This window comes from Colletes latitarsis, chromosome 12, assembly GCF_051014445.1.
Source record: "Colletes latitarsis isolate SP2378_abdomen chromosome 12, iyColLati1, whole genome shotgun sequence".
Lineage (NCBI taxonomy): Eukaryota > Metazoa > Arthropoda > Insecta > Hymenoptera > Colletidae > Colletes > Colletes latitarsis.
In genome coordinates this window covers 17097024-17110109 of record NC_135145.1, presented here as the reverse complement: position 1 = coordinate 17110109, position 13086 = coordinate 17097024, and the positions used below count along the sequence as shown (strand labels likewise).

At 36.1% G+C, this 13086-nt stretch overlaps 1 protein-coding gene across 1 annotated transcript; it reads left to right on the top strand.

The window, feature by feature from the left end:
- The first annotated feature begins 9050 nt into the window (after window positions 1-9050).
- Window positions 9051-10550, top strand: LOC143348757 (cytochrome P450 6j1-like). The gene has a single exon (XM_076779352.1). The coding sequence runs from the start codon at window positions 9051-9053 to the stop codon at window positions 10548-10550; it is 1500 nt and encodes a 499-aa protein (XP_076635467.1).
- The last annotated feature ends 2536 nt before the right edge of the window (window positions 10551-13086 follow it).

Sequence of the window (13086 nt, the reverse complement as noted above, 5' to 3'; positions counted from 1 at the left end):
ACGAAGGAAATAAAAGCATATCTCTGTTCCTTGAAATATGACTTTGGCTTTTTCATTCAATTTTATATATACTCTGTCAAGGCCGAGAAACTAGGATCCATTGGCATCAATAATCTGCAGCGTCACTTTTGCAAAGTATGTTGAAAAACTGTTTGAATCCACAGTTGTCGAGGCAAATAGAGACAGTAATTAGTATAGACTTCATTCGTTAGTTCGAAATGTGACAGCTTGTTCGATGAATTGATTGGGAAAAGCAAATCCAATATTACTAAAATCGTTCAGGAGCATTTTACAGCTGCAAATGAAATTCACCAAACAGACAGAGACAATTCTTTCAGAACTGTTCTCATTATTGCAAGCAAATACGACGGTTTTGCAAAAATAATGGTTCAAATAACATTTGGATTTTGTAGACAAAAAATAGTAACGTGAAATTTGATGGTTTATGGAAAATGATTTTATTAACGCGAAATGAAGAAAATGAGTTTAAATATCCATTAACATTTGGGTAAATTAGTTAATTTAATTAGATCGTTAGATAATTCCAATGCCAAAGTCGAAAGATCATGTTCCATGTTGCCATACGTGAAAACGAAACAATACTTTGTTCGACCTCAGTGTCGTTTGCGTGCTGGAGTTGTCGTTAAAGACGTCAGAGGGAAAATGTCAAACCATAGAGATAGATCTAAAATATATGCCAAATCTGTTAAAAAACAGAAAAGTAAATTATGTATTGACGCCATAGACGATGATGGTGAATATGTTCTCTCTAACGTCGTATAACGACGATGATTTCCGTTGCATCGCGTAACACTTATTTTATAGTTTTACAAGAGTAGTATAATTTGGCATTTGCCTTGTGGGGTCCTGTGGAAGATCGATGGAAAGGGAAAGGAGAGCGTTTCGTTCCGGGTCTGCTAGTGGGGACTCGTTAGTGATGCATCCTAGCAGACCTTGCCTTAGTAGTTAGTCGAGGAACGTATATGTACAAACGAAAGGTCGGAGCGCTTGCGAGAGAAACTGTTCCTCTGGCGGCAAGTACGGGAGGCGACGGACCCCACAGCCTTAACGCTACAAAGCCATTAGCGGAGCGACTTTAGAACATCGTTGATCAAAACGAAGCGTTACAATGGCCGTTGTAAAGGGCCCGCTCAAGCGACCCCGCGACCTGGCCCCCGTCCGTTGGGCCAGGTTTCCCCCTGGTACCTGAAACCCGCTGTACACCCACGCGGACACGAAACGCAGAAGTAGCAGCGCACCAATCCAGAAAGGGATGTGTTCTAATTGGCTGGTGACTGGCTTCTTGCAATAGTATGTAAAACACAACATTGTACATTACGATATAAATATAATTTTCAACTCGAACGAGAGATACGATTTTCGCATCGAACAACTTTGACACGCGAAGAGACAACAAGCAACGAAGAATCAACAAGACGAGACCACCGAATCTATGGATCCAGTTCACCACTTCATCACTCGCATATCAACGACGACGTACGAGAAGAGAGCTTGCAACTGACATTGCGCCCGAGAGCTCAGTAATCTCTCTGTTGTACGATGTGGATAGCTTCGTCTACGTCAGATGGCGCTGGTTAGGCTGTCGTTTCAGAGCAAACGTTTCCCGTACGACATCGCGATAATTTTTTACATTTCCCTCCTGATGGAAGAGACCACCACCTTCTCGTGGTTTCCATTGAGCAGTATCCTGCACGTTATTCATGTTTACGCATCGATACAATTATTTTTTTATGCAATGTCAAGGCACGTCAAACGTATTGTTTGTCGTAACAAATTGATGTGGTTGTTTCAAGACATGTCGAGAAAAATCATTATTAATCTTCCTCTGCAATAATTAGTTGTCCTATTTTGTTTATATTGTAAAAATAAGAACGCTCCTTATTGAAAAATGCTACAGCGTGCACGATACTGGCAAAGAGTGGACTCTCATTTTAATCTATTAATTCTCAATCTTAAAGTATTTAGATTTTGAAAAAATTAAAGGAAGGAGTAATTATTTGCAATAATATTCCAGTCTTTCTTTTTTTTAGTAATGTTATATCGAAATAACCTGGGTATATGTACCAGTGGCATGTTTTACACAACAATGACTAGTATAGATTCCTGGTCCTTAGTATTCAATTTCATTGGGTTAATTTCGTCATTGTTTTTGAAATTGCTAGACGAAGAGGATAAGTATGACTGTATTCTAAAATTTGTTTAGATTTAAAAATTTTCCCCTGCTATTAAAAAATGGCTGTACAGGCAAAAGTTATACAACTTTCTGGTTTCTCATTGTTTTGAGGAATCGGAACCAAACAAATTCACATTGTGTTATTCTTATTTATTTTTCTGATACAACTGTTTCTCACAGTTATCCAAGATTTACTGTGTATGTATATGAATCTTCAAAAAGCGCCCAGGTTGCTTTCGAGAAATGTAAGCGACGCCAGTCACGACTACCGTTGTCGTTTGCCGACAATAAATTTACATAAATTTATATAAAGTCGAAAATATAAATTTTAATACTATACATTATATTCATGGAATTCGCCAATTTGTTGTAGAAAATGTCAGAAATTTATTGCAATTTTCGGTGTATTTTCGTTTGAATTTGCCATTTGTCCAATGTTTGTATTTTTAATTTGATTTTTGTAAATTTTGTTTAGTACTATAGTACCTTTCAAAGTGCAAAATAATTTGTTTACAATATTAACATCAAAACCATTATTAAAACGTCAAAATTAATATAATAGATGTTGATAGATGTATAATAGACGAGAGTGTTTTTTTTAATATATTCGAGAGATAAGAATTTGTTTTTTTTTTTTACATATTTTATATTTTGTTTTAAAAAATAAAGAAAAAAATGTTACACAAATGCGAGGTTATCAATTTTTTCCCCAAATATCCATACTCGAGTTACTCTAAAATTTTAAAAAATGTCATTGTACGATCTATACAGGGTGTTCGGTTACCCCTGGGAAAAATTTTAATAGGGGATTCTAGAGGCCAAAATAAGACGGAAATCAAGAATACCAATTTGTTGATAGAGGCTTTGTTAAAAAGTTATTAACGTTCAAAGTTGCGGCTGTAGAACGGCAATTTGTCCATCTATTTGGATTTTTTTCTCGAAAATGGGTAGGATTTTGGGTGTATGTCTATTCACCAAAAATTATTGTAATTGACCTCCACAGCTAACAATATTTTTTTCAGAACAATTTGAAATATTTTAATTTCGTCGAAAAATTTCAGCAGCTTCTCGAATTTTTTTCTAGAAAGTGGGTAGGATTTCGGGGGTATGTCTCTTCACCAAAAATGATTGTAAGTGACCCCCACAACCGAAAATAATTTTTCCAAAACGATTTGAAATTTCTTTTTCCGTCGAAAAATGTAATACCTTCTCGATTTTTTTTCTAGAAAGTAGGTAGGATTTCGGGAGTATGTCTATTTACCAAAAATGATTGTAATTGACCCCCGCGACCGAAAATAATTTTTCCAAAACGATTTGAAATTTTTTTTTTTCGTCGAAAAATTTAGGCACCTCGTTAGATTTTCGGTAAGGAATTTTTTTCTTGAAAGTGCGTTGGATTTTGGGGGTATGTGTAACGACCAAAAATGATTGGAGTTAACCCCCGCAACCGAAAATAATTTTTCCAAAACGATTTGAAATTTCATTTTCCGTTGAAAAATTTCACACCTTTTCGAATTTTTTTCTAGAAAGTGGGTAGGATTTCGGGAGTATGTCTATTTACCAAAAATGATTGTAATTGATCCCCGCGACCGAAAATAATTTTTCCAAAACGATTTGAAATTTTTTTTTTTCGTCGAAAAATTTAGGCACCTCGTTAGATTTTCGGTAAGGAATTTTTTTCTTGAAAGTGCGTTGGATTTTGGGGGTATGTGTAATGACCAAAAATGATTGGAGTTAACCCCCGCAACCGAAAATAATTTTTCCAAAACGATTTGAAATTTCATTTTCCGTTGAAAAATTTCACACCTTTTCGAATTTTTTTCTAGAAAGTGGGTAGGATTTCGGGAGTATGTCTATTTACCAAAAATGATTGTAATTGACCCCCGCGACAGAAAATAATTTTTCCAAAACGATTTGAAATTTTTTTTTTTCGTCGAAAAATTTAGGCACCTCGTTAGATTTTCGGTAAGGAATTTTTTTCTTGAAAGTGCGTTGGATTTTGGGGGTATGTGTAATGACCAAAAATGATTGGAGTTAACCCCCGCAATCGAAAATAATTTTTCCAAAACGATTTGAAATTTCATTTTCCGTTGAAAAATTTCACACCTTTTCGAATTTTTTTCTAGAAAGTGGGTAGGATTTCGGGAGTATGTCTATTTACCAAAAATGATTGTAATTGACCCCCGCGACCGAAAATAATTTTTCCAGAACGATTTGAAATTTTTGAATTTAATTGTTAATAACTTTTTAACGAAGCCTCCATCAACAAATTGGTATTCTTGATTTCCGTCTTATTTTGGCCTCTAAAATCCCCCATTAAAATTTTTCCCAGGAGTGACCGAACACCCTGTATAAAAAACTTGAATATTATTTTTTAATAACATATGTTGGTTTTTAATTTCGTTACGAATTATTCATAAATATGAATTTCTCCCCTCGACTTACCGTCTCATTTTGTATTGTCGAATGTAGTATGCCTATATTTACGGTTGTGACCCAATTTGACTCATAAAATGATTTAACAGTTAATTGCTTTGCAAATGAAATTTCTGGCTCACATAAAGAATCAGAATTCTAACACCAATTACGCGTAAACATTCATGTTCAATCTTGTTAATTTATTAGTTAGCTGGGGTCAAAAAGTGTCTTATTTACCCACCTTTTTCATGATTCCAATTTATACATCGCGTGTGAACATAATTTTATAAAATCAATTTTTTGCTACAAAAATTTTGTCCACCAAGGTAATTTCGATATTCATTTGTAAAAGGTATTTCAATTGATATTTATTTTACATCTACTCATGTAGGGTTGCCATTGTTGGAAAAAATCAGAAAAAATTTCTTTTGCTAAATGTATTTTAAAAATACAGTGTATACGTAAAAAATGTTTTCAATGAAATTTTTCATAATAAATCTTTCATTTAAATTGATTTGAAACTATTTTTTTGTTTGCAAACAACTTGAATTTTGTTGGATGAGTCAAATTGGCTCATTTCAGTAAAAATAGGTATATAATCAACTTCCGTAAATCTAGTGTTAAGATACGTAACGAAATATCTTTTAAAATTTGTGCTGATACCATATCTGGTAATCTTATATCTTCAAGTATTATTAATAGCTTGAGATCCAGATCGTTTCGATATATCTCTCTGTCAAGTATGATAGAGATAAACATAGCTACTACATATCATGATATGTATCGCCAATTCAGTTTATGTAGTAAGTGCAGTGGAAGATTTAACAGTTTAAAAAAATAATTGAAAAAATGTAAATTTTCAAACAAATTTAAATGATTCTTTTTTTCTAGCTATTAATCTGTTATGGTTTGTGGTACCCTGAAAAAATATGTCCATCACGTAGTACATTTTACCATATCGTTAAAAAATTTATGCAAGATGGTAGTGTACAGAAGAAAACGTGCGTACGACGAAAAACAAGTACAAGTGAAAATAATGCAAATCGCATATCAGATGCAGTTGCACTGTAAATATCTTAAGAAATATTGAACTTACGGAAAAAATGTTTCAAACAAAGGGTGTGCATTTTTTTACGTAGAATATGATTTCAAAATAAAAAATGCGGATTTATGATAAAAAAAAACCTGACCTTGAAATGACCTTGAAAACGCGCACGCATCAAAAGATGAGTAGTGCCATTTGACTCCCCTCGAAATACTGAAGCTCAGTCTGTTTTTTCTAAATCACATGTTTCACAGATTTTTTACGATCTCAACTTAAATGGGACACCTTGTATAAAACTTAAGTACATAATAGTTACACTATTTTGGTTAAATTTAATTTAAGTTTAATTTAATTTACTTTTTTACTTAATTCTGTCCGCAACTGTGGATACGCTGGTTTTGGTAACATTTGATTTACGAAAATTATATCAAACAATTTCAATTCGATGTTTAAAAATAAAGATTTTAAATGTTTAATTTTGTTTAATTTCTACAAAATTTTATTGCCTTGCCAATCACAATGATTTAAGAAAAGTGGACAATGATGAAATCAATAAATATTCCAGAGTCTTGCGTAAGACGCGATACTTCCTTGAACGACATACGATTTGATTCTTAATCGTATACAGGGTGTTCGGCCACCCCTGGGAAAAATTTTAATGGGAGATTCTAGGGGCCAAAATAAGGCGAAAATCAAGAATACCAATTTGATGATGAAGGCTTCGTTAAAAAGTTATTAACAATTAAATTCAAAAATTTCAAATCGTTTTGGAAAAATTATTTTTAGTTGCGGGGGTCAATTACAATCATTTTTTGTGAATAGGCATACCCTCGAAATCCTATCCATTTTCTAGAAAAAAATTCGAGAAGGTGTGAAATTTTTCGACGGAAAAAAAAAATTTCAAATCGTTTTAGAAAAATTATTTTCGGTTGCGGGGGTCAATTACAATCATTTTTTATGAATAGACATACCTCCGAAATTTTACGCATTTCCGAGAAAAAAATTCATTACTGAAAATCTAATTAGGTGACTGACAAAAAAAAAACTTCAAATCGTTCTAGAAAAATTATTTTCGATTGCAGAGGTCAATTACAATCATTTTTGGTGAATAGACATACCCCCGAAATCCTACCCACTTTCTAGAAAAAAATTCGAGAAGGTGTGAAATATTTCGACGGAAATAAAAAATTTCAAATCGTTTTGGAAAAATTATTTTCAGTTGCGGGGGTCAATTACAATCATTTTTAGTGAATAGACATACCCCCGAAATTTTACGCATTTCCGAGAAAAAAATTCATTACTGGTGGAACTTTAAATGTTAATAACTTTTTAACAAAGCCTCCATCAACAAATTGGTATTCTTGATTTTCGTCTTATTTTGGCCTCTAGAATCCCCTATTAAAATTTTCCCAAGGGTGGCCAAACACCCTGTATAGGGTGGGGCAGTAACTATTAGCACCTCAGATATCTTGGAAACTATAAGTTTCACAGAAATGTTTGCTAAAGTAAATTGCACAGTACGAAGGGCGCTATTGGGTGGTGATAATAGTTTTTTTTAATAGGTGGAGGTACTTCGGACAAAAAATGGTGGACATCCATTTTTTTAAATGGATCGGTATGTTTTTGCTTCCGTATCACGATAGAGGATCTTAAAACGAGTTCAACGACCTATTACACAAGGTCATTGAAGGTCATAGAAAGTAGAGAAAGGCGATAATACTTACGGTTTTGGTAGTAAATGAAACATACGTATTGTCAACAGTAGAGGAATGCGTAATGCTTACCGTTTACTTCACTGAGAATAAACACTGCTTGAAGGACACTTTAATAGTTTGCAGAGTAAGATAAACATCATAAGATTAGTGTCGATAAATCGGTCAATCCGGCACGATGTATCCGTTTGAAGAGCAGGTTGATATGCTTCTTATTTATGGCGAATGCCAACAAAATTCTGTAAGGGCGAACAACTTGTATGCTGAACGATATCCACATCGGTCTCAGCCTTCGCGTCAAGCATTTAAAAATGTGTATGATAAACTTAGGCAAACCGGTAGTTTAAGTGTTCGTAAAAGTGAACGCCAGAAACGAGTAATTAACGAAGAAATGGAAATCGGTGTGCTCGCTAGTGTGTCTAGAAATTCTCATATTAGTTCGCGACAAATTGAACGAGAATCTGGCATTAGTAGGAGGAGCGTACTTCGCATTTTACACCGTCACAAATTTCATCCGAATCACGTTAGTCTTCACCAAGAATTGCATGGGAACGGCTTCATGAATCGCGTTGAGTTTTGTCGATGGGCTATACGTCAGATTCAAAACAATGAGCTTTTTTTTAATACCGTCTTATTTACTGATGAAGCAACATTCACAAATCACGGGAATGTTAATTTGCATAACATGCATTTATGGGCAGCGGAAAATCCACATTGGCTGCGACAGGTTGAACATCAAAAACCATGGTCTGTGAATGTATGGTGCGGTATCATAGGTGATAAAATTATTGGACCTTATTTTATCAATGGAAATTTGAATGGCAACGTCTATGCTAATTTTATTAAGGATACATTGGGTCTTTTGCTAGAAGAGTTACCTTTATTTACACGACAAACCATGTGGTATCAACATGATGGATGCCCAGCACATTATTCATCGATTGCGCGAAGGGAACTCGATGAAAAATTTCGAAATCGTTGGATTGGACGCGGCGGTCCAATATCGTGGCCAGCTCGTTCACCAGACATAACACCTTTAGATTTCTTTCTGTGGGGAACACTGAAAGAGAAAGTGTACAAAGAAGTACCAACTACATCTCACGATATGCAACAGCGAATTATTGCAGCCTGTGCATCAATAAGTTCTGACGCTGTAAGACTTGCAAGTCAATCAATCGTAAAAAGAATCCAACGGTGCATTGACAGTGATGGTCATCATTTCGAACACCTACTATAAACATGTTTCATTTACTACCAAAACCGTAAGTATTATCGCCTTTCTCTACTTTCTATGACCTTCAATGACCTTGTGTAATAGGTCGTTGAACTCGTTTTAAGATCCCCTATCGTGATACGGAAGCAAAAACATACCGATCCATTTAAAAAAATGTATGTGACCTTGAAATGTCCGAAGTACCTCCACCTGCAAAAAAACTATAATCGCCAGCCAATAGCGCCCTTCGTACTGTGCAATTTACTTTAGCAAATATTTCTGTGAAACTTATAGTTTCGAAGATATCTGAGGTGCTAATAGTTACTGCCCCACCCTGTATTTATCAGCGCTAAGCCATATCCACATAATCATTTAGCGCCGCTGATTCGAGTAAAAGGACGCCAGTGGTAATCGACGACCGTACGTCGCAACATCGTACGAATTGCTCCGCGAAAGAGGAAAAAAACAATGGTTTGTCCGCTCTTCGTGGGGGCGTTGGCTCTAGTAGTCGTTTACTTGGTAAACAAATACAGCTATTGGAAGAAACGTGGAATTCCAGTCGCGAGAGGCTTATTACCGTGCGTAGGTCACATGTTACCGGTATTCGTTCTGAAGATGAGTGGTTCGGAAATGGCCCGCCAGATGTACAACGACGCCAGAAACAGCAGCATGGTCGGATTCTACAAACTGACGACACTAGGGCTACTGATTCGCGAACCGAGACTAGTGAAGACCGTATTGCAGAGTAACTTTTCCAGTTTCCACGCCAATCAGTCGTCGATCCAAGCCGACGTGGACCCTCTGGTAGCGAAAGATCCCACGTTCAACTATGGCGACGTTTGGGCGAACGGAAGGAAACGGTTAGCGTTCGCGTTTTCCGGCGCCAGATTGAAAATGCTGTTCGTGGCTGTGTGCGGAGTGTGCAAGAAATTCGAGGATTACCTCGAGAGACGACTAAAATCGAACGCCAAGCACGAAGTCGAGCTGAAGTCTCTGTTCTCGAGATTCACTGGCGAGGTTGTAGCGAACGCTGGCTTCGGGATCGAGGGTTATTGTCTGGAGGACGAACCTAATCTCGAATCGTTCGATCTGATCGGTAAATCGATATTGGAGCCGACTTTGATACACGCGCTCGCGAACATTATTATTTTCTTCATACCTATGCTCAATAGAGTGTTGAAGATTTCCTTTATACCGACGAGGGTCGATAAACTCGTGAGACGGATCGTTACGGAAAATTTGGAATTGAGACGAAAATCGTCGACGACGAGGAACGATTTTCTTCAGACGATGATCGAAATGCAGAAGTCCGAAGGTGGCAAGCTGGACGAGGAGCTTATCGCGGCTGACCAGCTTTCTTTCTTTTTGAACGGGTATGAAACGTCCAGCATCACTCTGAGCTTCGTCGGGTTTCAGTTGGCGGTCCATCAGGACGTTCAGCGGAGATTGAGGGACGAAGTTCTATCTACGATCGCTAGACACGGTGGTACGGTGACGTTTGACGCTTTGAAGGAGATGACGTACATGGATAGAGTGATCAACGAGTCGCAGAGACTGTACCCCGCGGTGGGTACTCTGATCAAGGTGTGCACGGAGGAATTTGTTCTTGAAGGATCCGACGGACTGCGTTGTCGAGTGGTCCCCGGAACGAAGGTGGTTGTATCAATTCACGGGTTGCATATGGACCCCGAGTACTGGGCCAACCCGGAAGTATTCGACCCGGAACGATTCAGCAACGAGAGGAAGCAGAGCATCGAGAAAATGACGTTCATTCCTTTCAGCGAGGGACCAAGGATGTGTGCAGGAATGGTGATGGCACTTTTACAGATGAAAGCTTGTTTGGCAACTTTGTTGAGGAGCTACAAACTGGAGCTATCGTCAAAGACGCGATTACCTTTAAAATTATCCCCGTCCCATTTCTTCTCTTCGCCAATTGGTGGTTTGTGGGTGCACGTTTCGAAAATTTAATAGGTGTCTATTTAGGGATATCTGCGGAAATGGAACCTTTGTTGTTGTTGCGTCGCGAAACATGCCGTTCCGCTTACAACAGCAATTCGGCGTTTACATTGACGCTAAATGGTTTTAGTGTCAATGTAAACTAAACAATCGTCATAAAGGGTCCAGCGACCTCGCGACCTGGTCCTGACCGTTGGGCCAGGGGTTTCCCAGAGATGCCAGAAAAGCACCGAAGGTGCTTTCTCACACTATGCCGGATCACGCATACGTGAGCTCGTGGAGTTTCGGAAAGTCGACAAAGGCAAACTGACAGTTGCCCTCTTTCTCGATTATTCCGAAGCTGCCCGAAGTAATTTCGGTTCGCCTCGTGGGAGTCGAGAGAGAAAGACTCACATTTGCCTTCTCGCTCTTAACAACTGAAATCCGACCTCCCGTCTACGGCATACGATTTGGAATCTCGAGCCGTGATTCTCGACTGCCCAGGCATTTTTACTTTCCGGCGTATGTAGGCGCACATAAGCAAAGTACCCATAATGGAAAAAAAATTTTGTAAAATTTATTTTACGGAAATACACGTTTTAAGACCCCCTGATCATATTTTAATTATTGAAAAAAAAGAAATTTTTTTTTATTATTCCTATGTATGAGCGTACATATGTATATTATTAATACGATTGAGTAAAAATGGCTGAATAAATTCAAATGGAACTTTACATTTAAGTTTTATGTTCTCATTTCAAAGTCCGATTAGTCTTTGTTTATAATCAGCCCATGGATAATAATGATTATATCTCTTGTTTCATAGTTGTTCCGATACATAGGCATAATTTATAAAAGATCTTTTAAATGTTTCATATAAATCTTGGGAAGAATTCAATTTTATGTAAAAAAAATTAAATAAACTTTTTCTTTATCTTCTCTAGAAAAGAAAAACTTAAATGAAATCTTATACATTACATGCTTACTTAAATCGCATTGTAAACGAACACCACAAATGTTTTTACTCGCAAAGGGTTAATTGAGAAATAAATGCTTGGTAATTAAAAACAGCAGTAAGCAGCTTAACCGGCTGGGATTTTCGCTAAAACAAATTGAAAACTCGGTTCTAACAAGGGAAAGTTGGAATGGTACCCGGTTTTGGGTTAAGTTTTACTGCAAGATATTATTAAAGTTATTACAGCTACTTATCTTCCAAAATAGAACCAAATTCACCAATAATCAGCATGGCGTGAATGATGAGGTGTTTGGCTGCAAATTCGAGCTCCTTTTGCTCTGCAGGTTCGAACCCTGCTAAAAGAAATCGTTTTTGTCTTAATTATATTTTAATTGTACGCTAAATGTGACATTATATTTTTGTCTGATCTTCGAATATTTTTTTTTAAAGTTGAATTTACCAATTACATTTAACATATGTTATTTTCAATATATGAAGTACATGAATCTGGATGGTATTTTTCGTAAAAACAGTCAAAACATAAAAATTTTAAACACCACGTACATCTAATGAAAATTCTGTTTTCACAGAAATTACAAAATTTTGTATTTAACTCTGATGGAAAGGCCGCTTCATTTACATTGATATAATGTGAATGATTTTCGGATTTCGATTTACTTGTACCTCGTACTTGTTACCTTATACTTCAGGTAAAAAGGGATATAACTGGCTAAAACAGTTTTATGATAGTACCTGCTAACTCATGTTACTATTCTAAAATGAAACGCTATGTTTTGTACCTTTAAAAATATTCAACTATGTCCTTTTCAAATTTAATTTCCAACCCATACTTTGTATCACACTGGCAAACGGGATCACTATTCCTTTGTTTTTAAACGGTTTGATGGTGGGGATCTCGTGACTATAGCTGGTATGTACATTAATCAAAAATTAATGTATCTACGAGCTCTTTTTTCATTACATTAGTTTAAGCATTTCAATATTGCACATTGCATAATTAAATAACAGTTTTTTACATTTCCCTCCTGATGGAAGAGACCACCACCTTCCCGTGGTTTCCATTGAGCGGTATCGTGCACGTTATTAATTTTTATGGATCGATACAGTCATTTTTTTATGCAAAATTAAGCCAAATCAAACATATAATATTTAGTTCGTTATAACAAATTGATACGGTTAACTCAAAATATATCGAGGAAAATCATTATTAATTAATTTCTGCAACTATTAATTCTACTTTTTTGTTTATGTTATAAAAATAAGAACTCTTCTTATTGAAAAGTGCCACAGCGTGCACGATACTGGCAAAGAGTGGACTCTCATTTTAATTTATTAATTTTCAATCTTAAAGAATTTTGATTTTGAAAAATCGTATTATTAATATACATATTTACGCTCATACATGTGTTCAGCGCGCACAATCGTTGTTTATAATTTTTAATTTTAAAATTATATCAATTTGCGCTTCAAGCGTTAAATTAATATTGCTTGAATATTTGAGGGTGGTGCAATAATGTTTGAACTAAGTATTATATTAAAATTTAACAATCTATTTTAATGCTAGCACAGTATGCTTTTACACTTGTGTTTTGA

Excerpts from the sequence above, each read along its gene's own strand:
- LOC143348757 (XM_076779352.1), top strand. The coding sequence starts at position 9,051 with ATGGTTTGTCCGCTCTTCGTGGGGGCGTTGGCTCTAGTAGTCGTTTAC.